The sequence below is a fragment of the Megascapheus bottae genome, chromosome 9 (genome assembly GCF_031878675.1).
Source record: "Megascapheus bottae isolate mThoBot1 chromosome 9, mThoBot2.hap1, whole genome shotgun sequence".
Classification (NCBI taxonomy): Eukaryota; Metazoa; Chordata; class Mammalia; order Rodentia; family Geomyidae; genus Megascapheus; species Megascapheus bottae.
The window spans coordinates 30760127-30787527 of NC_143517.1; the positions used below are offsets into that span (position 1 = coordinate 30760127).

At 38.3% G+C, this 27401-nt stretch overlaps 1 protein-coding gene across 1 annotated transcript in view; it reads right to left on the reverse strand.

Moving 5' to 3' along the window:
* Positions 1–911: 911 nt before the first annotated feature.
* Positions 912–27401, reverse strand: part of Cngb3 (cyclic nucleotide gated channel subunit beta 3) — a 117323-nt gene continuing 90833 nt past the window's right edge. The window contains exons 14-17 of the mRNA XM_090338766.1: positions 17837–17955; positions 4672–4818; positions 4287–4461; positions 912–1172 (exon numbers count right to left, since the gene is read on the reverse strand). Coding sequence (XP_090194892.1) covers positions 912–1172; positions 4287–4461; positions 4672–4818; positions 17837–17955 — 702 coding nt within the window. The remainder of the gene's footprint in view (positions 1173–4286; positions 4462–4671; positions 4819–17836; positions 17956–27401) is intronic.

Sequence of the window (27401 nt, forward strand, 5' to 3'; positions counted from 1 at the left end):
AATAATTGAATAGGCTGTGTGTGTTCCACTGCATATCTTTGGGACCTTTGTCAAATACAAGTTGCCAATAGGTATGTGGTTCTATTTCTGGGTCTTCTATTCTGTTCCACTGATCTTCTGGTCTGTTTTTGTGCCAATACCAAGCAGTTTTTGTTATTATGGCTCTATAGTAGAGTTTGAAGTCTGGTATTGTAATACCACCTGCTTTGCTCTTTTTGCCTAGAATTGTTTTGGCTATTCTAGGTCTTTTCTTGTTCCATATGAATCTTTGGATTATATCTTCTATTTCCTTAAAGAATGTCTTTGGGATTTTGATGGGGATTGCATTGAATTTGTATATCAATTTTGGCAGTATAGCCATTTTCACTATGTTGGTTCTCCCTAGCCATGAGCATGGGATGTCTTTCCATTTCCTAATGCCCTCTTTAATTTCTTTCGTTAGGCTTTTATAGTTTTCATTGAATAATTCCTTTACATCTTTGGTTAAGTATTTTGTTCTTGGGGGCTATAGTGAATGGGATCATTTTCTTGATTTGGCCTTCTGTTTATGTATTGCTGGTGTACAAGAAAGCTACTGACTTCTGAAGGTTAATTTTGTATCCTGTCACTTTGCTAAAGTAGTTTATTAATTCTAGGAGTGTGGGAGTGGAGTTTGTTGGGTCACTCAAGTAGAGGATCATGTCATCTGCGAATATGGATAGTTTAATTTCTTCTTTCCCAAAATAGGGGTTTCAAATAAGCTTACTATCATTGTATAAAAAGGACTCTCAGATAAGTCACAGAAGCTAAGCTAAAGGTTTGCCTGGAGTTTCTCAAGGAATCCAGCTAGGATTCCTCTCGTTCACATAAATGACAGTGCTAGGAACAATCTCTGGGAACTGGTGAGGTTATTGCTAAAGAGAATCAAACATTTATTGCTCAGCTTTTTCTTTGACTTCAACAGTCAGAACCTCTTCTCCAGCGTCAGCAGAAGTAGCCATGCTGATGATGAGGGATTGATGCTTAGTTCCTTTGGGTAAAACTGTTCTTTTCATCAGTGGTGTCATTTTCTCAGCTGTAGACAGACTTGCTCTACAGTTATCTCTATCCAATGTGTTCTCTGCTGGCTCTTTTCCTTTACCTCCATCCTCTTCCCCTTTGCCCTCTCCTGCTTTGGAATTTTCAATTACTTTCTGGAAAAAAAGCAGACATAAAGAATTGGTATTAAAACTGAATCAAAGATAGGGAAGTAAATGAAGCATGCCTGCCTTGCTTTCAGCTATCATCGGACTATGTTCACTGGCATGCTGGAGAAGGGTGCTGAGCTGTTTTGTGGGTTTACAGGGTTAGTTTATATCACATTTTTCTCTGGCTCTGCCAAAAAAGTTTCTTACTAGTGTTTCTTATAGTCCTTTCATCATTAGATTCAGGACTAGAATCATTATTAAATTCATCAATTATCATTAGATTGAGAGACTTTGCTTTTACTTTTACATTTTTGGCTTATTTTATCTGTTTTATAGAGATGAAATATTGTTAAATTATCTTGAAGTGGTTGTACACAGGGGTTTCAATTCACCATATGACCTTAGGAGTATAATGTACTTTCATCTATGTCACTCCTTCCATCTCTCCCAACCTTAACCATCTCCTTGAATTATCCAATTCCACTTTCACATATGGTGATTGAATTTGGCTATGAAATGTTTAATATTTGTGTTTAATAAAATTTTAGCTAAATATTGGGCCAGGAGTTTGGCCTAGTGGTAGAGTGCTTGCTTAGCATGCACACAGACCCAGGTTCAATTCCTCGGCACCACATACATAGAAAAAAGCCAGAAATGGTGCTGTGGCTCAAGTGGCAGAGTGCTACCCTTGATGGTAAAGCCCAAGAACAGTGCTTTGGCCTTGAGTTCAAGCCCTAGGACTGGCCAGAAAAATATTAGCCAAATATAATACAAAATACTTGTGGGATGTATGGTTTTCCCTCTTTCATTTGTGTATGGGAAAACCTCAGGGAGACGCTCATATCGCTTTGCTAATTCAGTTATCTCCATTTATCTCATAAGTGCTTGGGTTGCATTTTTGAGTGACTGTATTTCATATTATCTATAGCTATTTCATAGTTTAAAAAACTTGCTGTGTTACTTACTGATAATTCTTGTGATAAACTTGTGAAAGACTTGCTTAAAGTATGATTGTTTACAGATAATTATTTTTTGTGCGTCATAGGGCTTAAAATCTGGGCCTTGGGTGCTGTTTCTGAGCTCTTCAGTTCAAGGCTACCACCCTAGCCCTGGGCCTGGCGGTGTTATTCCTGAGCTCTTCAGCACCAGGCTAACACCATACCCCTGAGCCAAGTCCCACTTCCTGTTTTCTAGAGGTTAACTGGAGATAAGAGTCTCAAATCCTTTTGTGCCTGATCTGGCTTTGAACCAGCTCAGATCTCAGCCTCCTGAATAGCTGGGATTACCAGGCATGAGCCACTGGTGCCTGGCTGCCTCTGTAATTTTTACATATCTAAACTGTAATGAAAAAAGATATACAGGGAAACCAGGCCACATTTTTGTTAACTGATCAATACATAACTTTTTTCATGAATGTTTCTTTTATTATTGTATTTTATTGTTTGGGTAAAGTGTAGAGGGGTTTACAGTTAGATTTGTCAGGTATTTTATACTCATGTATGCTTCTTTTTTGTTGTTGTTGTTGCCAGTTGTGAGGCTTGAACTCTGGGCCTGGGTGCTGTCCCTGAGTTCTTCAGCTCGAGGCCACCACTCTACCCCTGGAGCCACAGCACCACTTCCAGTTTTCTAGTGGTTAACTGGAGATAAGAGTCTCATGGACTGTGCCTGGGCTGGCTTTGAACCACAGTCCTCAGATCTCAGCCTCCTGAGTTCATATATGTTACTTTATTGCTCTGATGTATTGTTGACTTATTACATTGAACTCATAGACAACAGCCTTACAACTAGTGCTTGAATAAAATATTTCAAATGCATGTATTTTCTCTGCAAGAAACATCAAAATATTTTTGCACCCAGGAACTTACAAACTTCAGCAATATTTGGGGGGGCATTATTTTTCTTCTGGAAAATTTTAGTTTTATTTTTTATCCTTAGAAAATTTTCTTTAAGTAGTGTACAACAGAGTTGACATTCACAAAAGCAATTTATGAATACAATGCATCTTGATCAATGTCATCCCTCTCAACATTTTCACCCATCCTTCCTTTACTCACTTCTTCCCTTACTCTTCTTACTTTTTTAGAATGTATGTTGATTTCTTGACTACATTCTCCTTGACAGCAGATAACTAAAACTTTTTTTATTCAAACAACTCTTTATTCCATTACTTTTCTACTAAAAATAGATTTTAAGGAACCATAACAAAGCACTTAACCACATTTCTCCAGTATTACATACTAAAGCAAGTATTAAAATACTAAAATTTAGGAGGGGGAGGGGGAGGGGGAGGGGAACAGGAACAAAAACAAGAGATGGGGTATCAATGTGTGAGAAGTAATGCACTTTCCATCTGGAAAACATAACTGTAACCCCTCCATACAATAAAATAAAATAAAAATTTAAAAATACTAAAAATTTAATACTGGCATTTAATACTCAAGTATAAAATACTTAAGATTTATCTCTTAAATCAGCAATCCCCAAATCATGGAACCCTTTCCCACAAGGAATAAACAAGTATAATGCATATAGTTTATTAAAACATTTTTAAAGTATAAAATGAAATAAAAAATGAGCACAAAAGAGATCACAAAAGGATCTCTCCTTTGCACTAGAGAGCCAAAACAAGAAATAAAGGTTCAAGAATCTTCCCTCAGTTGGGAGGATCACATAGATATTTCTCTTCTCCTCTGCATATTCACTTGTTCATCAATGACCCCAAAATTATCAGGAGTGTTCATTTGTGTTATAAATATATTCACACATTAATGCACCTTCTATCTGGCAAATATCATGTAACTCTTTTATTAACTGCAATAAAAAATTATAAAAAAATAAAAAAATAAATATATTCACACAGGAGCTATAAATCATAAAGTTTGTCAGGATTTGTAAATACATACATATGTAAAGGTAGTCTGTATACATTTGTGAGGGTTTAATTGGATGATATATGAAGATAGAATTCATGATATATCATCTATGATATATGAAGCAGCATTTATTAACATTAGATTAGTCAGAATTATTCCAGCATCTGAAATGGAATTAGAATGGGAGCGCATTTATGTGTAATGAGCCTGATGCTCTATCACAACCCTCCACTTATTCCCTTCTTACCTCAGCTGTCTGTTCTCTTTTCGATGTGAAGAATCTTCCAAGATTTGCTCTTCCTGAGCCTCTCAGAAAAGCTTGAAATATCTTAGGTGTCTCCTTTTCTGGTGGCAAGAGAAAGGCAAGTCCTTTTCTTGGAAGGGTTGTCTCTGTGGCCTTGCTCTTCTGCTTTAAAAGCACTCTGGGGACAGAAGAGAAACAGAGCTTTGGATAGCTCTTTGAGAATTTCTACAACATCTACAAGGAAGAAAACAATAGTAATTTTGCTTACTTGTGAATGTGCATGATACTGCACTCACGTAACCGTCTGACTGCAGTCATAACCCACCATCCTCACCTTGGACTTTAGAATCAAACTAACTATTCTGAATGGAGTTTTTCAAGTCTGTACCTGGCTTTCTTCATGAGGAGCTTTTCAGAATCTGGATAGTTCCGCAGAATTTGTTGGAGGGTCTTTTTGTCTAGAGTTAAAATGTTGACAAAGCCATGGGCTACCACATCAGCAGTTCTACGGTTTCCCCCTCCTTTTGCCAGAAGGCTGCAAGAGAGAAAAGCAAGTCTGGCCACCCATTTCGTTCCTCTTGGACAGTGTTTTAACAAAATGAATAGCAAGTGTTATAAGCATCCACACTCAAAGCACATTAATTCTTCAAAACACAGGCCTCATGCTCAGTGGAGAATAGTTTACTTCATCCCACCAGAAGGAAGAATATTTTCCCCTCTGTAGCCCCTGAAGCCTACCCTATCTAAGGTAGTGGGAGGATAAGGAGGTCTAGGAAGGTCACAACATGATGACACACAGGGCAAAGACTGAAATTCACTGACACTTCAGATTTTTCACCACCCCTACACTTTGCTCCCATATCAACAGGAAGGACTGCCATGCAGTAGTAGGGATTGTAGCAGTGGATCATAGTCCTTCCAAGATGCAAATGCTCCTGGAAGAGGAGTACCTAAAGAAGAGACAGCATCATGGGGAGACAAAAACCGTGACATAAGAGGCACCTCAAACTGACACACCCGTGGAGGTGGCGAACATTTTGCACACTTCAACTCTTACTCAGATAATCTAAAATGTTGAGGTCTATTTACCTCAGATTCTGTTTTTTTGTTTTTTTGTTTTTTTTTTGCCAGTCCTGGGCTTGAGCTCAGGGCCTGAACACTGGCCTTGGACTTTCTCAAGGCTAGAGCTCTACCACTTGAGCCTCAGCACAACTTCCAGCTTTTTTCTATGTATGTGGTACCGAGGAATCGAACCCGGGTCTTCATGTATGCTAGGCAAGCACTTTAACCACTAGGCCAAACTCCCGGCCCCCTCAGATTCTGTTTTATCTGTTACCTCATGTTGAGCTTTCAACCACTGCAAGGAATGCTAAGATGCAGGAAGAAGAAACAATGTGAAGAGACAAGGAATGGTTTAGAAACAGACTGATTTAAGACAACTTTTGGAATAAGAATTCCAAATTAAAAATTAAGTATGCTAGTTATGATAATACACACCTCCTAATCCCTGAGCATATGGTCTGAAGTCAGCTGATAAAAAAGCATAATCTCAGCTGCTGAGTGCACACACACACACACACACACACACACACACACACACACACACTTTTTTTTTTTGCCAGTCCTTGGCAAGAAAAAAGGGCCTGGGCCTTGAACTCAGGGCCTGAGCATTGCTCTTGGGCTTTCTCAAGGCTAGAGCTCTACCACTTGAGCCACAACATTGCTTCCAGCTTTTTTCTATGTATGTGGTACTAAGGAATTGAACCTGGGTCTTCGTGCATTCTAGGCAGGCACTCTACTACTAGGCCCAACTCTGCCACTCCCCCACTATAGTTTTTTTTAAATACTAAAGTAAATCATAATAACATGATTAAGTGCAATGAGTGAAAATAGAGTCATAGGGCTAAGGGAAGAGAATGAGAAATGTTCTACAGTAATAACTCTACATGTGAAGTAGTATAGTTTTAGGTGAATGTGGTAGAAAAGTTGATTTAAAATGTGTATTTAAAACTTTAAGGGAAACATTAAATCTTTTTGTTAATGGTTCTTCCATTGTCTTGCTGTATATCCCAACTTAACCTCAAACTTGGAATCCTCCCACCTCCACCACTATATCCTGGGATTACAAGCATAAACTACAATATTAAAAAAATTAGAATTTTTTTGCCAGTCTTGGGCTTGAGATCAGGTCCTGAGCACTGTCTTTGGGTTTCCTCAAGGCTAGAGCTCTACCACTTGAGCCACAGCACCTCTTCCTCGGTATGTGGTACCAAGGAATCGAACCCAGGTCTTTGTGCATGCTAGGCAAGCACTCTATCTCTAGGCCCAACTCCTGGCCTGAAAATTAGAATTTTTAATCCTGCCCAGGATTACAGGTGTATGCTGCCGGCACTTGGCTAAGTATAATTATTGTGATGAGAGAGGAGATAAAAATGAACCATATAAAATGCTCAACTAAAACCAGAAGAAGAACTAGATACTGGTGGCTCTCATAATCCCAGCTACTCAAGAAGCTAAAATCCAGAGGCTCATGGTTCAAGTTAACCTACAGCGAAAGCAGTCACAACTTTGCAAAAATATGGCCCAAAATATGGTTGAAGTGGTAGATCATCAGTCGAATAAATATGAGGCCCTGAATTCAAACTTCAGTACAGGCAAGAAAAACAGACAACCAAACAAAAACCATACAGGTGTGATATTCATTTAAATCTTCACACTCAGGATATTGAGATACAAGGACCTTGAGTTCAAGGCCAGAGCCACATACTGAAATCCTGTTTTAACAAGACACTGGTTCTATCTATCTGTCTGTCTGTCTGTCTGTCTGTCTGTCTGTCTGTCTGTCTATCTATCTATCTATCTATCTATCTATCTATCTATCACAATCATCTATTTTACTGAAGTTCTTTTTTTAATAGTATTTTATTGTGGGGATAATGTATAGAGGGGTTACAGTTGTATTTGTCAGGTAATGGGTGCCTTATTTCTTGAACCCTGATACCTCTTCTCATGTTTTTGTCCCCCTTTCTCTTCTATTTTACTGAAGTTCTACCTCTTTATGAAAGAGCTATTGATATTTGAAGGGAAATGATCAGATGAGTTGATTGATTCACCTTCCTGAAGCCTCAACCACAAGGTAACCTGGTGGTTAGGCAGGTCTGGGTGGCACTGGGAAGCTTAACTGGAAACCAAGAGCCCCTAGGAGTGTGGTAGACTGTAAGAAGAGAGCGGAAATAACATATTTAAATGTCAGGTTATTTTGAGATTTCTCAAGCTTTAATTAAACTTGCCTACAGGTTACACATTTGGAGTGCTTGATGAGGTTTTGAACGGGAGAAATAGTCTGTCTGCCAGATGGATTTTGCCCAAACTCTCTCAGCAATGTTTAAAATAGCATCTTTTTTTTTTCCCCTGTTGCCCACAAAATGCTTCTCCAGCATTCCACCAATGGAAAGTTTCACTTACTAAATTGCTTAGTAAGAAGGTTCTAAAGATTCCCAGCCCTACACAGAATTTCTTAAAGAGCCAGGCTAGAAAACAAGGGGTTGAGGTTAATGTGAGTGAATTGAGCAGAGGGAGAGAGGTCCGTGAACAAAGGAACTGATTCTAATTCTAGACCTACCTCTATTTTCTATGCCACAGCTGGGCTTTGATAACTAGGGTCATAAACATCATTTTTTGTTCTTGTTGTTTGTTTTTCTTTTATATGGATTCAAGATTATATAGGTGATTGTGCTTTGGAGATTAACCAAGCAGAAAAAGATAAAGAATTCCCTGTATTGGAATAAAATAATTAAATGAGATACAAATGAAGTAAATGTACAACTGATATGTTCCCATAATAGACTAGTTCTTGGGTCATAAACACAATTAGCATCTGTCTTCAAGCTGTTTTCATCTAGGAGTAGACTAAGTTCATTGAAGGCAGTCAGACCAGTAAATATTAATACCAGCATTAATAATGTAAGATAAATAGCTAACACTGAGTCCTCACAGTAAGTCACATGTTTCAATTGTGTATGAGTCCAGGTAACAGTTTTTAGTACTCCAAGGTAGGTTATACATTTATAGGACTTTGTTTTGGTTGAGGAAGAATGAAGTCTTAGTTGAGCAACTTGTCCAGGTTTACAGACCATTAGTTATAGCTGTGGACTGAAAAAACCTGGTCATCCAGCCTTCATAGACAGATAACACAACTTCGTATAAGAACTGCCTTGATAATGGAAAGAAACAGGAATATTCGTAAAATCAAGTATTTCAATGCATTTGCTCATGCAGAGCTACTACCTAGAGCAGTAAAGAGACTAATGTAAATACTTGAAGTAGATAAAGCATCACATCAGTACTGAGGGAGAGACTAAATCTTAAATGTACATTCTCATTAAGTCAATTTCTCCTCCTGCTGCTGCTGCTGCTCCTCCTCCTCTTCCTCCTTCTTCTTTTTTGGTGGGTCATAGGGGCTTGAATTCAAGGGTAGGGTGGTAGCCTTGCCTCACTTCCCATTTTCTAGATATTAATTGGAGATAAGAGTCTCAGGTCCTTTTATGTCCAGGCTGGCTTTGAACCTTGAGCCTCAGATCTCAGCCTCCTGAGTAGCTGGGATTACAGGCATGAGCCACCACACCCAGACTCATTAAGCCAATTTCTAACTGGGTTGCATTTGGGGAGATATGAGGTTAAATAACTTGTGGGGATTTGTGTGTCCATGCGTGCATGCGTGTGTGTGTGTGTGTGTGTGTGTGTGTGTGTGTGTGTGTTATTCATTTATGTGTTGGTGCTACTGGGAAGTACTTTTTTTTTTCCTTGACACTTTTCCAACTTGTCTCAGAAAAAATTCTAATCAAACTTGTTAGTGAGCAAATGTAGAAGGCCCGGTGGGGTCACCTCTGACTGGGCTTCTGCCTCAGTGCAGATTCTCTGATCATCATAAAACCACTTGCTGAATGATAAACATGTCCTCGCTTAGCTTTACTTTTTTAATAATATATTTTGAGAAATGTCTGCACTTATAGATTTATGTGAAAGCTGTAGAGTTTTAGATTTCACAGACAGAGAATGTTCTGTCTCTTTTCAGGCTTGACTTCAGTATTAGCTCTACAAAAATGAATGAAAAATGAAGAATGTTGTTAAAAATTCCCAGGAAGAACTAAGCAGAAAAATAGAATGTGTGTTCTGTATTTTCTTCTCTGCTTACTTCCTTGCCTTTCTTCAGATTCCATAGGAATGCTTTTCTATGACCAATTGGCTAGAAAATACTATAGAGTAAACGAGCTAAGTATCTCTTTGGATTCAAAACAGCTAGGTCTTTCTATGCACAATGTTTATAATAGAAGTGTTTTTCTTTTTAAACTCAATCTCTTTATGTGTTTTTGTTTAATAATTTTATCAACTTGCTAAAGTAGTTCTTACCTGTACTTATAGATATGGAAACTGAGTTTTGGGCTCAGCAAAGTGATTTGTTTAAGAACAAATACTACAAATACTGAAAGGGATTTATCACTGAAAATGAAGAAGCAACACTTGACATGGATGTGCACACCTGTAATACCAACTGCTTGAGAGATAAAGGTTGTAGTTCAAGAAAAAAATAATGAGACCTTATCTGAAAAACAAGCAAAAAGCAAAAGATTCTAGGGACTTGCAAGGCTTTGAGTTTGATCTCTACCACTGGAAAAGAAAAGAAAGACAGACAGACAGACAGACAGACAGAAATTAAAACATAAGATGAGAGCTAACTTGAAGGATTTTTCCTCCTACAACAACTGTAGTGATACCAAAGAAGCCACTGTTTTGATGATAGATTCTCATAATGCAGACTTTTGTCAATGAGCATGAGGAAACCTATGCATGGAAGCCAATCCAGCTGGCTTGATGAACTCTGCTCAGGTCTGACTCCTAGGATCTACACTCTTCTGCTATTCCAGATTGTGAGTGATTTAGCATTGCATCAAGTCTCTTAGGAGGGCTCTTGAGAATATTTGAACAAATGTGAAAAATTATGCTGTTAATACATTTGTTCACAGGGATATTGGGAGACTTAGATGAATTATGCCTTTTGCTTTAAGCAAAAGATGCCACACAATCAAAAAGACTATACTCCAGAGAATGTAATATAATGAAAGTGTAAACATGTGCTTTTAAACTCAGGAACCATTCACATATTCGAAATAGGAAAAGTATGGAAATAAAGAGTATTTTCCGCCTCAGTATTTAATCAAGTATTCTTACCATTGCTCATATGCATGTCTACTACTTTTGCCTTTTAGGAAAAAAGAAAAAATAAAAAAAAGTACAGCAATGAGGGGCCGGGAATTTGGCCTAGTGGTAGAATGCTCATTTAACATGAACAAAGCCCTGGGTTCAATTCCTTGGTACCACATACATGGAAAAAGCTGGAAGTGGCACTGTGCCTCAAGTAGCAGGGCCCTAGCCTTGAGCAAAATGTGTCGAAGGACAATGCCTAGGAACTCAGTTCAAACCCCGACTGGCAGAAAAAAAAAAGAACAGCAATGCTATCCTAATGAGGAATAAGAAAATAGATTTAAATATTGCAAAAATAAACATACCTCCTTGGTTATTAGTAAAAATAGGCAAACAGTGATCTGTCAAGAAAAAAGGATTTAATCCTCAAAAGACTAAACATAGAGCTCTCCTATGACCCAGCAATTCCACTACTTGGCATTTACCCAATCATCCAGAAACAAGGACATACTAAATCCACCAGCACAACAATGTTCACTGCAGCACTATTTACCATAGCAAAGATATGGAACCAACCTAGATGTCCCTCAGTTGATGAGTGGATCAACAAGACGTGGTGTTTGTACACAATGGAATTCTATGCTGCTGTCAGAAAGAATGACATTGCCCCATTTGTTAGGAAATGGAAACACTTAGAAAAAAATCATATTAAGTGAAGTAAGCCAGACTCAAAGGAACATAGGCTCAATGGTTTCCCTCATTTGTCATAATCAGTAGAAACCTTGGGCTCTCATAGCAGAGATTTGCAATAGAGCAAAACTTTGATACAAAAGGCCATATAGTAGGATGCTGAATGAAAGGATCTCTAGGATATAGAAACATAAGCCATATAATGAATGATTGTTAGTCTTAAGGTACTATGTTATTTCTCATCTCTTTTGCTGTCCCTTGGTTATCTCATATTGTTACAGTATCTCACTTTGTTACCTGATATATCGGATATATTTGTATTTGGTTATTTGAAATTGGATAGGGAACAGGGGAAAACAAGATGAGGAGTGGGGGTGGGGGGGAGGGAAATGGGGACCAAGACATGTGAAAGGGTATCCATGTATGGGAATTAATGCACCATCTATCTGGCAAATATCATGTAACCCTTCTATTAATTACAATAAAAATATATGAAAAAAGAAAAAAGGACTTAAAATTAGTTTTTAAAAAATATTTGGTCTTTTCACAATGATATAAAATCAAAGAAGAAATCCTCAGGATGAGTGGACTGGGTAACTGATAAAAAGACAGACCATAAATATCTTGTGGGAAAACCAGAATATACATTACCTAAATTCTTCCCAAGAAGTTGTTATATATGATGGAAAAAGAATAGTGAACAACAAAATGCAGAAGGCAAATGATCACATTTATGAAAATAAATAAGCCCAAGAGAAATTAATTTATTTAGCAAAAATGTATTGAAGATCTATTATTTTCCTGGTACAATACAACCTATTAAAATGCAAACCCAATGAGATGAATAAAATAATATCAGCAATACTGAGGAAAATAGCTATCCATTGCTGGTTATATTGTAAATTGGTTCAGTTAAAAAATAATCTGCTCACATATTACAAGAAATGTTTCTACTTTTTGACCTACTTATTCAGCATTTGGGAATAAAGCTCAAAGAAATAAAAGCAAAACAAAGTGCTTTTACAAAGATAAATATAGCTGTGCTATTCTTAATAAAAATTGACAAAAGGGCACAAGGCTGAATATGCATATTCATGACAAGAATGAATGTGTATTTGTACATTTATTTGGTAACTGTTAGGCATGTCCAGCTTTTTCCAACCACTGTCCTATGGGTTGAGAATGAACACTGGGGAAACTACATAGGGTGTCTCACAGGTTATTTTTTTTCAAAGTGAAAGGTACCCACATATGAGAGAGAGAGAGACAGAGACAGAGACAGAGAGACAGAGAGAGAGAAAAAGAGAGAAAGAGAGCGAGAGTGAGCAGGGGCACACACTTACCAGGGCTCATGGCTAGGAAGTGGAGTGAGGGCTGTGTTTCTGCCCTCATAGCCCCTCATTAGATATCCTGGTATATGGATACCCTCTCCCCTCCTCCCTCCTCCTTCACCCAACTCTCTCTTCTGTCTTTTGTGTAACATTTGTTACCCATCAAGATAACCTCAACTTGAGATATCTCCAAAGACCCTTTGACTATAAACAAGTCTATGAAAGCAGCCCTTCACGCCACTCTATAGACATCAAGTAAAGAATCCTTTATATAGTACACAGTTAGGCCACCAAGGCTATATTACAACATCACTGCCTCCACCCATCATTTTCTTTTTTCTTTTTCTTTTTGCTGGTCCTGGGGCTTGAACTCAGAGCCTGAGCCCTAGTCCTTGGCTTTCCTCAAGGCTAGAGCTCTACCACTTGAGCCACAGCACCACTTCTGGCTCTTTTCTATGTATATGGTACGGAGGAATCTAACCTGGGTCTTTATGCATGCTAGGCAAGCACTCTACCATTAGGCCAAACTCCCAACACCTCGACTCATCATTTGAAGAACATCATAGGGTCTGTTAGTTTGGATCGTAAATGTTCTCCTGAAAGTCCATGTGATGGCACTATTGGGAAGTGGTTAAAAAAAAAAAACACCTTTAAGAGGAGATATCTAGTGGGAGGCCATCAGGTCATTGGAGTTGAGCCCATGAAGGGATACAGAAGTGGGATCTCATATCCTCCATCCTTTTTCTCTTTCTGAGTTCATGGCCTAGGTATGAACTGTTCTCCAGTGCTACATGCTTCTATTACAATGTCTTGTCTTGTGGCAGGCCTAACAATAGCAGAGCAAACTCTCATGATCTATCCATAAATCTATCTTCTTTATTAGTTGATTACTGCCAGTGTTTATTACAGTGATTGAAAACTCATTAGCACATCAAATAGCCTGAAATAGTTGTCAAATCTGAAGGACACACTGGTCCTTATGAAGTCTTTGTTCTGCCTGGTATGCTATGTGTACTCTCATCGTTGGAGCCAATTGAATCCCTTGGCACTGAAGCTTTGATTTTACCATCACAGGGTTTGTGAGGCTACTGAGAGGGGCGGGAGACGGATTGTTTCCTGATCACCTATGGTTGGCACTGTAAGGCTGAGAAAGAAGAAAATGCCTAGCCATCTGTGAGGCACTCTGTGTTTGGTTATAATGGGTCCTGAATATATAATCTTCTTTTGTTGTATTTATCAAGCGGCAATGAGCATTAATTAATTAAAAATTACTAAATACATGATATTACTTTTTAAAAATAGAAACAGGATAGAAATAGAAATGACCTTTTATTGTATAGTTACCATGTAGCTATTAGTAACATATGTAAGTACTAGTTCTCGTATTTTAATGCCTCAATCTGTTGGAAAGATTCAACTAAACAAATTAACTCTAAGTCAGTAATAGTCACTATAATGAAAGCACTGTGAAGGTAAAGAACAGAAAGGTACTATTTATTTTGGGTAGCTAGAAGTAGCTTCAAAGAGATGGTATTTGAATTAGTTTTTGAAAGATGAGTAGGTGTTTTTCCAGGGAGAGGATACTCCAGTGAAATGAAACCAGTGAGGAATCCTAAGAGCACAACAGTGGTAAAAGTTTAGTCATTTCGAGAAAAGTGAGATTTCTACAGATGCAGAAGGCAGATAAGGACTGGTTAAACACATTCAGTAAATAAGACTTGACACAAACTCTACATGTAATAAGGACAGTGGAGCCCTACACCACAATAGTGTCATTTCTTGGCAGAATGTGAGTTCTTCTCTTAATGGGGTGTCTGCTCTTTTCAGATGTTAAACGGAAATATGGTGTAGGTTTTCTCTAGGACAGGCTGTAAGTTTATATTTTCATCAAGTCTTTGCTCTTTTGGGTTCATATATAGTGTCCTTGAAATCCCTCAGTCCTTTTCTGTTTTTATTCATTCTTTTTTCCTAAGGAAAAACAACCATCTTTTAAAAAGCTACATGATAGTGCTGTAGTTTGCTCATTTTCAGCAAAGGTCACAGCATTTCTGAGTAGTAAACACTATTACTGGATTTTTCCAGTGTCTGGGTATTCGGCAGGCCTGGTTCCTTCTGAAATAAATGACTAGAGCACCAGGGGCAGAGGACAGCTGTGGGCCTGGACGGCTCCTGGACATCTGGAAGAGGCAGATACATCTCATTTCTTCTTAGCCCCAGCCAGAAGCAAGTCAATGCAAACTGCTCCATTTTATTTGAGTCAACCAGACTCTGGAGCAAGTTTGAGTGTGTCTGGTCTACTGTTGTCAATTTGGCTTTACAGATTAAAGGAAGCAGGAAATTTATTTGAGAAGCTGCTGTCAGGAATCTATGATTACTTTCAGTTGTAACCCAGTAGCATCTGGATTGTATTCCTAGCTTTGTTCTTCTTGTGATGATAATATCAGCAATTGATAAACTTGTATGAAAAAAGCTTTATTCTTCAGAGAATGCTCAACCCTTGGGAGAGAGTAGCTAATTAATTTCTGCAGCATTTCGGTTTAGACTTGGCATGTTTTATGATCTTGAAGGCAGACAGTGATTATTAAATCACAAAAATATTAAGTCACCTTTGCAAGGGCTCTCAGGAAAGAAATGATAGAAAGTAGACCAAGAACACAGGCCTTGAACTTTTTGAGAAGTGTTTACACAATTTCCCCTGTGTGGTGCCTTCAAAGGAGTTGATTACTCAGACAGGTGGAAAGAATTGAAAGGCAAAGCAATACTATTAACAGAGAAATAACACACTTCAAAATTCAAAGGAAACTTTAGCTACGCCAATAGGAAGCCATCTAAAATTCTTAGAAATATAGAGAAAGTATTTTGGCAGCCATGAAATCAAAGGCCTTTTCTTCTATAGTATGGTGGCCTTAGACTCAGATCCATGAAGATTTACCTTTTAGTGTTGTTCCTATCACTCCTGAGCTGTCTCATCCTGCACAAGACACCTAATTCTTTTAATTATGGAATGGTTGGTAACTACCTGACAGTACATTTTTTTTTTTTGCCAGTCCTGGCTTGAGCTCAGGGCCTGAGCACTGTCCTTTTTCTCAAGGCTAGAGCTCTACCACTTGAGCCTCAGCACCACTTCCGGTATGTGGTACCAAGGAATTGAACCCGGTCTTTGTGCATGCTAGGCAAGCACTTAACCACTAGTCCAAACTCCCGGTTCTGACAGTATATTTTTGTACCCCGTCCAAAGAACCAGCTTTCCATGTCATGACACCACCATGTTTCACTTCAGTCACTATAAAGGAGTTCTGATTGTCCTTTCTCCTTGTATTCTGCTCCTGTACTACCTCTTTACCCTATAGCTATTGGAATCATCTTTTAAAATAATAATTCAAAATGTGCCATATTTTGTCTGACGTTTTTGTGTATGTGTGTGTGTGTGTAGGGGGGGAGTGTCATATGGCTTGACTTCTGGGCCTGGGCGCTGTCCCTGAGCTCTTCTGTTCAAGGCTACCGCCCTACCCCTGGGACTGGGTGTTGTCCCCGAGTTCTTCAGCTCAAGGCTACCTTCCTACCCTTGAACCACAGACCTACTTCCTACTTTTTAGAGGTTAATTAGAGATAAGAGTCTCAGGTCCTTTTGTGCCCGAGCTGGCTTTGAACATTGATCCTCAGATCTCAGCCTCCTGAATAGCTAGGATTACAGGCATGAGCCACAGCGCCCAGCTTTGCTTGATATTTTCTATGGCACCCATTCCTTATCATGTTTAAGAGGCTTTGCCTGATCTGCTTCTTATTCAATGTGTCCTCACCTTGACATATGTTCCAGCAACATTGTCATTTGATCAAAAAAAGACAGTCTGTAAGTCAGCCTGTCTGTCTGTCTGTCTATCTATCTATCTATCTATCTATCTATCTATCTATCTATCTATCTGTGTTGGTACTGGGGCTAAACTCAATGCCTCAGCACAGTCCCTTAATTTTTTCCACTGAAGAGTAACACTCTACCACACCTTTTGCTCATTATTAGAGATCAGTCTTATGGGCATTCCTACTTAGGCTGTCTTTGAACCACCAACCTCAAATCTCAGCCTCCTGAGTAGCTAGGACTTACAAGCCTGAGTCACTGACGCCCAGCTCAACAACCCGGTTTTGTCACTAGGTTTCTGATGTCCTGTCATCTGAAACACTCTTCCCCATTACTTGATAGCTCTTCCATTTATCATCATAGGTTAGACCAACAATTATCTGTTCAGAAAAACCATCTGTGATCACTCTAACATAGTATTCCTTGTCACTTTATGACAATTTAGTATGTTGAGAGCAGTCATCACCATGTGAATTTATCTTATCTACTTAAAGGTTCCATTATTGTCCTTCTGGGAAGGACAATGTTTGGTGCACTCTTTTGAACAGTGCATTTCCAGAGTTTAGAACAGTATATGACAATGTGACATGTACTAGGCACTCAATAAGCATTTTCATTTTTGGATGAATAATGAATAATTCTAAATACAAGAATGCTTATGGAAGTGTTTATCTCACAAAATGCTAAATTTTATTTCTATATTCTTGCTTTTGGAGATATTCTTGTTTAAGGATAAAGTTTTTCTGGCCTGTGTCAAACAATGTTAAGAAGGTTAATATTTGTGGAATTTTGACATAGATGCAAAACAGTGTTCTAAGTGCTTTCAATAACCTCATTCATTTGCCAACCCAATAAAATATGTACTATTATAGTTCTAATTGTCTCATGGCAAGGGAACAGGTGGTATGATGTTGCATGCCTGTAATCACAGAACTTGGAGGTTGAGGCACAAAGAGAGTTCTAAGTAAGCCTGGGCTACATGGGAAAAATGATCATGGAACTGAGGAATCGAGGGTTCTTATGATAGAAAAACAAAACTAGTAAGTAGAAAAAGTAGAACTTAGATTCAGGCAATTCACTTTTATACCTGTGGTAAGTTCAGAAAACTATTTAAAACCCATATTATCCTGGAATTCAAGGCTTTCAACTGGCAACTTTCTTCCCCAACTTTTCTGTCATTTTTCATTCATTCATTCCTACACTCATTCATGTGCATATTCAAGGAACACATATGGAACATCAATCTATCTCATGTTGGGCACTGACTTACGTCCTGGACCTAGGACTGAAAAAGCAAAATTACCCAGTGTCTTTCTCCTATTCTTTTGAGGGAAAGGAAAAGAAAGGAGAGATGAGTAGAAGTGTGAACATCCATGGCTCTCAGCACAATTAAACATTTGACAAATTCAAGATGCAACTTTACTTCCGACAGTGATGAACTTTAGTAGTTTAGGTATGAGTTGGTTTTCACCTACCTGATTTCTCCAAACACTGCCCCAGCTTTCAGAGTAACCAGAACTTGAGCACCATCAGGGCCTCCAAGAACTTGGATCTCTCCTTGCTTGATGATGTACATTTCCCTTCCGATTTCTCCCTGTAGAACAAACATAAAGATGAAGTAGTAGATAATCGAATCTTGAAAATCCCACCATGCATTTCAAAATAGATAGTCGTCTTCTAGAGGGGTGAATGCAAAGAAAGGAAGCAGGGAACTGTAAAACTAATTTTCAGATGACTTGAGGTGACTGCTGACATTGGTTGAATGTATTAAGGGAAAGAAAGTATCTGGAAGCTGATGCTTCCCAAGCTATGATCTCTGAGCTGCCACTGGACATGTGAAGGTATTTCAGTCAGAACACTGCTCCAGGAATAGGTGTGGTTAGAGGAAGTAGCTGACTGTACCCCTGGTCAAGGCCAGATTTGGTAACCTCTGAAGAGGGTTCATAGGCTCTTCACAAGCCATGAGCTGTAGTTGTTCATAGGTTAATTCTGTCCTGCCATTAGTGGTCTGATTTTGGGACTTAAGGTATAGGAGACCTTTGGGATCTTATTCTCCCCACCCCTCTCTTTCTTTCATTCTTTCTCTAGTTAGGCTTGAAGTCTTGAGCTCAAGGCTAGTGCCCTACCACTTTATCCACAGCACCACTCCCAGCTTTTTCTGTATATGTGGTATCAAGCAATCAACCCAGGGCTTCATGCATTCTAGGCAAGCACTCTAATAATAGGCCAAACTTCCGGTCCCTGGTATCTAATTATGATTTCACATGTAGAGCGATTGTTAAGATAACAGGTGGTTTTTAACGTTCTCTCTTCTCTTTGAAGTGACTTTGGAAGTGAGGGTCATGCTCCATGTCTAGTTTCTGAGAATTCAGTTGCTTGAATTTCCATAGAGTTACTGGCTAGTGGTATTATTCTGTGTACTCAAAGTACACAGTAATGTGTAACGACTAGTCAGCATTGTTTAGTATAAATGCACTGAGTTTTGATGTGTACTTAGTAGCTGGTTTAAAGTCTGAACCAAGGTCTGTCATGTAGGTGTATGGTCAGTTTCATTTGAAATCTGTGGACCTTAGATTCAGATGAACTTCTTGAGCTGGAGATATTTTGGTCATGTTTCTGTTATCCACTGAATAAAAATGTACTCAAGTGTCCCATACATAAGTAGAACCTAGTATGACTGTCTTGGAAATCTCTAGTCTTTGCCCACATACATCTTTTTGTCACTATTCCTGACTGTATCTTTGGGTATACCTTCCGTTCTTTCTTTCTCTTTCTTTCTTTCTTTCTTTCTTTCTTTCTTTCTTTCTTTCTTTCTTTCTTTCTTTCTTTCTTTCTTTCTTTCTTTCTTTCTTTGCCAATCTTGGGGCTTGAACTCAGGGCTTGGGTACTGTCTTTGGGCTTTCTCAAGGCTAGCACTCTTTTGAGCCACAGCACTACTTCTGGGCTTGTTTCTGTGTATGTAGTACCGGGATCAAACCCAGGGCTTCACACACAAACACTCTACCACTAGGCCACACTCTGGCCTGGTATACATTTCTTACTTAATTTCTTTCTTTATTCCTTTCTTTTTTTTTGCCAGTCCTGGGTCTTGAACTCAGGGCCTGAGCACTGTTCTTGGGCTTTCTCAAGGCTAGATCTCTACCAATTGAGCCACAGCACTATTTCTGGATTTTCCTATGTAAATGTGGTACAGAGGAATCCAACCCAGGTCTTTGTGCATGCTAGGCCAAACTCTCGGCCCCTAGTATACATTTCTTAATACCTCATGTTGAATTATGTGAGTACTTTGAGCCAATTGCCAAATAATGAGTGATTGTGGAGTCCTTGGTCACTTATCTTACACACTTTCTAAACAATGAGCTCGCCTGTGATCCAGCAATCCTGCTTCTGGGCATTTACCCAAATGTCCATAAACAAGGACATATTAAAGCTACTACCAGAACCATGTTCATTGCAGCATTGTTGGAACCACCAAAGATGTCTCTCAGGAGATGAATGGATCAAGAAGATCTAGTATTTATACACAATGGAATTCCATGCTGTCATCAAAAAGAATGACATTGCCCCATTTGTAAGGAAATGGAAAGACTTGGAAAACATCATATTTAAGTGAAGTAAGCCAGACCCAAAGAAACATAGGCTCCATGGTTTCCCTCATTTGCAATAACTAGTACACATACTGTATTCTCCTAGCAGAGCACCATAATAACTCAATAGCTATGTGCATATGGCCATACAGAATGGGGATAAGTGAAATGAACTCCAGGATATGGAAACAAGAGGTTTATCTTTGTGATTGTTGTTCTTAATGCATTATGTGAAATTATTTCTTCTCTCCCCCCCTTTTTCTTGTTTTCTGCTTTCAGTTGATCTCATGTTACTGCTGTAGCTGACTTTGTTACCTTGTGTACTGCATATAGGTTTATTTGTTTATTTGAAATAGGGAAGAGAACAAGATGATTGGGAGGGGGAACTGGAAGAAAAACATGAGAAGTATCAATGTTCAAGAAGTAATAAACCCACTAACTGACAAATGTAATTGTAATCCCTCTATATATCACCCCAACAAAAATACTATTGAAAAAAAAGAACAAGCATGTCTTACAACAATTTTTGTGACATCAAGGTCAAGAAAGTGCAATTAAGAATAAATAAGTTCGTCTACAAAATACTAGGTGAAATAATTGAACAGCAGATTCTACACATCAGAGTAAAAGATCAGATGATGCTAATTATAATGAACTCCAAGATATGGAAACAAGAGGTTTTTCTTTATTGGTATTTTTAATGTGCTGTGTGAAGTTATTTCTTTTTCTTTCATTTTTTCCTTTTGTTTATACCCTATTGTCACTGTGTTTGATACTGGTCCTGTGTGTCTTACATATATGTTTATCTGATTTGTGAAAGGGAAGAGGAACAAGGAAGTGGTGAGAAAAGGACAAAGGGGTAAACCAATAAAATAGCCATACTCACAAGACAACATATTGGAAAGTAATTTTTCAAATGGGGGGTTAATTGGAGGGGGAGTAAGAGTAAAAAAATTATGGAGAGGGCAATAGTATTTGATAAGAAATGTACTCATTACCTAATATATGCAACTGTAACCCCTCTGTATATCATCTTGATAATAAAATTAAATTTAAAAAACAGATCTTCATCATTCTCAGCCATTGCTTTGGATTGAAATTTGTCCTTCATATTTCAACTTAAATTCCAAACCCACATGTCACTAATTGTATCTGGAGGAGAGCCATTTGGGAGGTGATCAGTTAAGGAGCTCTTCCTTCATGACTTAATCTACTCATGGGTTGATTTTCACCACAGTGGCTTTACTACAGTAGCTTCCTCTGAGTTGATCTTTTTTTTTTTCTTTTCTCATTTGAGGTCATGTCATGATTTAACAAGAAGGCCCTCAGCAGTATTGAGCATCATGCTTATAAGGTCTTAAACATTAAGTTACAAGGCTGTCAGATGATATCATGAGAAGTAGCAACCCCTATGTCATCTGACTCTGTAGAAAGCATGCTTATACAACATATCCAATGATGAATCCAATATCAGGACTAATTTTTAAAAATGAAATAGGTTACATACATTCTTTTTAAGGCAATATGTTTGAAATACTAGTTTTCCAATAAGTACTCTAGGAGGTAATCATGAAGACAGGGTCATAGTCCTTATTTTTTGCATGAAGTGGTTCTCAAGGAACTGGAATGATTTTTCGAAGGCAGTTATTACAACTGACTGGAGATGGAAGTACATAATGGGGACTTAAATATAGTTCAGCACTTTTAATTATTTCTTAATGATCATTTCAATAATTTTCCAAGGAGATCTAGCATAATCAACGAACCAAAACTTCCACTATTTCTTGCATATTTCTATGCTAATTTAAGCCTTTCCTGCAAGTTTAATTAGCATTCAAATGAAGTAGATGTCCCTCAGAGAGTAAGAGCTGACAGCATGTACAAAATAAGATCGAACTTAGCTCTTGTGGTTGGTTTATGCAGTAATTTGGAGAAAGTGTCGAAATTCAAAAACTTCAAGAAGGATGAAGTAACCCTTAGTGAAAGTATGTGTCTGAATCTCAGGGTTTCTGTTTGAGAAGGTTATTTTCAGACTAGTAGAAAGATTAGTGCTCTGTACATTGCAGTTCTTGGACCACATCATCACCTAAGAGCATTTTGTTTTTTCTTCTGCTGGTCCTGGTGCTCAAACTCAGGGCTTGGGCAATGTCTTTGAGATTTCCCAATTCTAGCAGTCTAGTACTTGATCCATAGCACCCCTTCTGGCTTTTTTATGTATATAGTACCAATTGATCATTAAATCACTAGGCACAATCCAGGGCCTTAAGAGCTTTTAAAAGATGACATTTTCAGTTCTCAGTGCAAGAATATTGAATCAGAATCTGGGAATAAAATCCCAGAAATTGGTCTTTAAGGAGATCTCTGGGCTGAGCTGTGGCTCACGCTTATAATCCTAGTTACTCAGGAGGTTTTTGTCCCCATTTCCTTTTCCCCACCCCCTACTAATAATCTTGTTTTCCCCCTTCCCTTTCCTATTTCAAATAAACAAATAAATGTATACACAACATACCAGGTAACAAACATTGAGAACAACAATCATACAAGATAAAGCTCTTGTTTCCATATCCTAGTGATCCTCTCATTTAGTCTCTCTGGGCCATTTCTGTAGGATGCACAGCATCCAAAGAAAATTTCCCTGAACTCAGAAGCAAAGCGAGGATGTCAGTTACTTCCACTCCTCTTCAATATAGTTCTAGAATGCCTAGACAGAGGAATAAGGCAAGAAAAAGACTTAAAAGTGACTCACATGGGGAAAGAAGCCAATTTATCCTTATTTGCAGATGACATGATCTTATATCAAAAGGACCCGAAAGACTCCACCCCCAAGCTCTTGGAGCTGAATGGTAACTTTGGCAAAGTAGTAGGAAACAAAACCTAACCTACAAAAATCAGTAGCCTTTCTTTATGTCCAAAATGCACAGCAATAGTCTAAAAAAAATCTGAAAACAAAGCCAAACAAAGAAGCAAAATACCTTTATAGCAAAACTATAAAAATCTGAAGAAATCAAAGAAAAAGCTGGGCACTAGTGGTTCATGCCTCTGGTAGTCCTGGCTACTCAAGAGTCTGAGATCTTAGGATCCCACTTTGAAGTCTAACCTGGCAAGAAAGTCTGGGAGACTCTTATCTCCAATTATTCACAGACAAAAGCCAGAAGTAGAGTTCTGGCTGAAGTGGTAGAGTGTTAGCCTTGAGTAAAATAGCTCAAGGACAGTGCCCAGGTTGAGTTCAAGTCCCAGGACCAGGACAACAAACAAACAACAAACTAAGACATCAGGAAATGGAAAGACTTCCCATGTTTAAGGATATGTAGAATTAATATTGTGAAAATGGTCACACTACCAAAAACAATCTACCTATTTAATTTAATCATCATCAAAATAGTAAAGTTCTTTTCTGAGATTGTAAAAACAATGCAAAAACTCATATAAAACAACAAATGACCTCAAATACCCAAGTGCTTCTGGGCAAAAAAAGTAATGCTGGTGATATCATAATCCCAGACCATAAACTGTCCAAAAGAGCTATAATAATAAAAATAGACACAAAAATGGACATAAAGATCAATGGAACAAACTAGAAGATCCTAAAAAAAGATATAATTACAGCCATCTGATATTTGATAAGGGGGATAAGCAATGGGAAAAAGTAGTTTCTTCAATTATCAGTGTTGGGAAAACAAGACATTCAGATGCAGAAAATGAAAAGCAAATCCCTATTTGTCACCATGTACTAATATCAGTTCAAGAACTCAATGACAGACCTGAAACTAAAATTACTTCAAGAAGGAGTAGAAGAAATAGTAGAATTCATAGACATAGCAGAAACTGTTTGAAAAGAGCCTCAGGGGCACAGTGGATAGGAGAAAGACTTGATACATGGGATTACCTCAAACTAAAAAGTTTCTGCACAGCAACGGACATAGTTACCAAATTAGAAAGAAAGTCACAGACTTGAAGAAGATCTTTACCAGTAACACATCAAAAAAGACCTAATACCCCAAATACACAAGGAGTTTAAGAAAGTAACCCTTTCCAAAGCTAATAAACAAATTACGAAATGGGCAAAGGAGCTAAAAAGAGAGACTTCATGGAAGAAGAGTTGCCCAAAGAGGAAATGCTCATCATCCCTGAACATAAAGGAAATGCAAACCAACACTTAGATTCAACCTCACCTCAGTTAGATTGGCCAGCATCATGATTTGAACGACAGGGATACTGCGGCTGGGGAAAGTGAAGGAGGATAAGGAATCCTATTGCACTGTTGCTGGGAATAGAAACTAGTTACAACCACTCTAGACAGCAGTCTGGAGGTTCCTCCAAAAGCTAAACATAGATCTTACCTATGACCCAGCCATACTACTCCTGAGCATCTGCCAAGAACATCACAAGCCAGTATACGATAAAGACACCTGCACATCCATGTTCATTGCTGCACTATTCACAATTGCCAAGTCATGGAAACAGCTCTAGTGCCCTGCAATAGATGAGTGGACTTCAAAAATGTGGTACTTACACATAATGGAGTTTTACACAGCTGTTAGAAAGGATAGTACCAGTCATTTGAAGGGAAATAGATATTGAGAAGAAACCATGGTAAGAGGGATAAGCCAAGGCCAGAGAATCAAATGGCACATTTTCTCTCTCACATGCAGAAGCTAGACCTAAAACACACCAGGATATGATAAATTATACACGATTCTAGACATTCACCCACAGTGAGACCAAAGGAAGGCACTCTGAGGAGAGAAACAAAAGGCACAATGCCTATGTGCATTTGATCATCTAGTAATACTGATTGAGCTGAGTACTGGTGGCTCACACTTATAATCCTAAGATACTCATGAGGCTGAAGATCATAGTTTGAAGCCAGCCTAGGCATTTAGGTCCATGAAACTCTTAGCTCTTAGTAACCACCAGAAGACCAGAAGTGGAGCTGTGGCTCAAAATCATGGAGTGTTAGCCTTGAGCAAAAGAGGTCAGGGAGAGTGCCTAGGTTCAAGTCCCATGACTAACAACGACATAATAGTTATGGAAATGAACTTCAGAAAGTGGAAACAAATTTTTTTTATTTGTTACTGTTTTTATTTTCCTTACTTTTTGTCTTGTTGGTTCATTTTTCTGTCTTTAGGAGAGCAAGGGGCAGGGGTGGCACAGAAGTGGAGGACAAAGGGAAAACAATGCAGTAATGGTACTTACTAGACACAATGTGGAAAATCAAGAGGGGAAACCTGGGAAAGAGGGAGGGAAGGGGTGACACTCTCCAAAAGGAAATGTGCTCTTTGTATGACTTATGTAACTGGAACCCCTCTGTACACCACCACTACAATAACAATAAAATTTAAAAAATAAAACAAAATAAAAACTAAAGTGAACAACTAAGAAATGTGTTTTGAAGTTCTCAGGTCTTACTGATGTTTCCCTTCTAGCATCTTCTCTTTGTGTTCATGGAACTGTTTTTTATTTTCTACTGGAAGTTGTGATGAAAAAATTAGAAATGAGAAGAGAAAGCTGCCTCAATGCTCTGCATTTCACACTTGGTTAAACAAATATGCACTGCTTAGGGGCATAAGTGATGAAGTTGCCAGGAGTTATTTCCATTCGCAGTCCCCGTTGGTATTGGAGCAAATTGAACTGGCATTTTTTTTTGTTGCATTAAGGCCATATCATTTCAATACACCACTCACCATGGGGGTCTGCAAATTAATAGTGCTGTGTACTGTATTTTCCATTGCAATGAAAACAATTTCACTTTACCAGGATTCTTATTTTTAACTTCTGAGTCTGTGTGGAATTATATATTTCTACAAACAGTATTTTGTTACACTTTCTCCATCCATTTGTCCTTCATTTTCCCTCGTTTATCTGTCATAGTTCATTTGGAGTTGTCCTCCTCTGATGGTTTTCCATTGACCTCTGAGAACTGGTTTTCTTCCAGCTGGAAGAAACAGCCTTGGTCAACTTTCTCTTACATTTTCTTCTTGCTAAGTCATCTTCCTTTATAGTTTAATTTCCCAGCATCACCTCTGGTTTCATCTTCTCTCATCAGACTATTTCCACCTGGATCTGATATCCCCACCTTGTACTTAAAGTACCTCCCAGTGCATTTGAGTTTGTATTTTCCCTGTCACTCACTCACTTGCTTCCATTCTTTTTTCATATATTTTTTTATTGTAGTTAATAGAAGGGTTATATTGTATTCACCAAATAGAAGATTCATTACTTCACATACATTGATACCCTTTCTCATGTCTTGGTCCCTATTTCCCTCCCCTCACCCCAACCCCTCATCTTGTTTTCTCCCCTTCTGTATCTGACTCCAAATAACCAAATATACATATATATATATAATATCAGATAACCAGGAGAAATACTGTACCATTATGAGATAACCAAGGGATAGCAAAAGAGATGAGAGATAATATAGTACATTAAGGACAACAATCACTCATTGTGTGGCTTTTGTTTCTATATCCTGAAGGTCCTTTCATTTAGCATCATTTTATATGGCCTTATGAATCTACGTTTTGTTCTATTGTAAATCTTTGCTAGGAGATCCCAAGGTTCTACTGATTAGGACAAATGAGGGAAACCACTGAGCCTATGGTCCTTTGAGTCTGACTTACTTCACTTAATATGATCTAAGTCTTTCCATTTCCTTACAAATAGGACAATGTCATTCTTTCTGACAGCAGCATAGAATTCCATTGAGTATGAATACTACATTTTGTTGATCCACTCATCAACTAAAGAGCATTTGGGTTGATTCCATATCTTTGCTATGGTAAATAGTGCTGCCATGAACATCGTTGTGCTAGTGGATTTAGTATGTCCTTGTTTCTGGATGATTAGATAAATGCCAAGCAGTGGAATTGCTGGGTCATAGGGGAGCTCTATGTTTAGTCTTTTGAGGAACTACCATACTGCTTTCCGTAGTGGTTGGAGGAGTTTGCACTCCCACCAACAGAAGTGATCCCTCCTTGCCACATCTCCTCCAGCATCTGTTTTTATTAGATTCCTTGATCCTGGCCATTCTAACTGGAGTGAAGTGGAATCTTAGAGTTGTTTTGATTTGCATCTCTTTTATGGCCAGAGATGTCGAGCATTTTTTCATGTGTCTATAGGCCATTCTTATTTCTTCTTCAGAGAAGATTCTCTTAAAGTCTTTGGCCCATCTTTTAATGGGCTGGTTGTCTCTTTGGAGATTAGTTTTGGAGTGATTCAATTTTTTGAGTTGTTGATATATTTTAGATATCAGGCCTTTGTCCATTGTATGGTTAGTGAAGAACTTCTCCCACTCTGAAGGCTTTCTAGTTAATTTGCTAGCTATGTCCTTTGCCACACAGAAGCTCTACAGTTTAATGCAGTCCTACTTATCCAGACTTTCTTTGATTTGTTGTGTTTCTTGGTCCTTATTAAGAAAGTCTCAACCTGTGCCAAGGAGACCTACTGTATC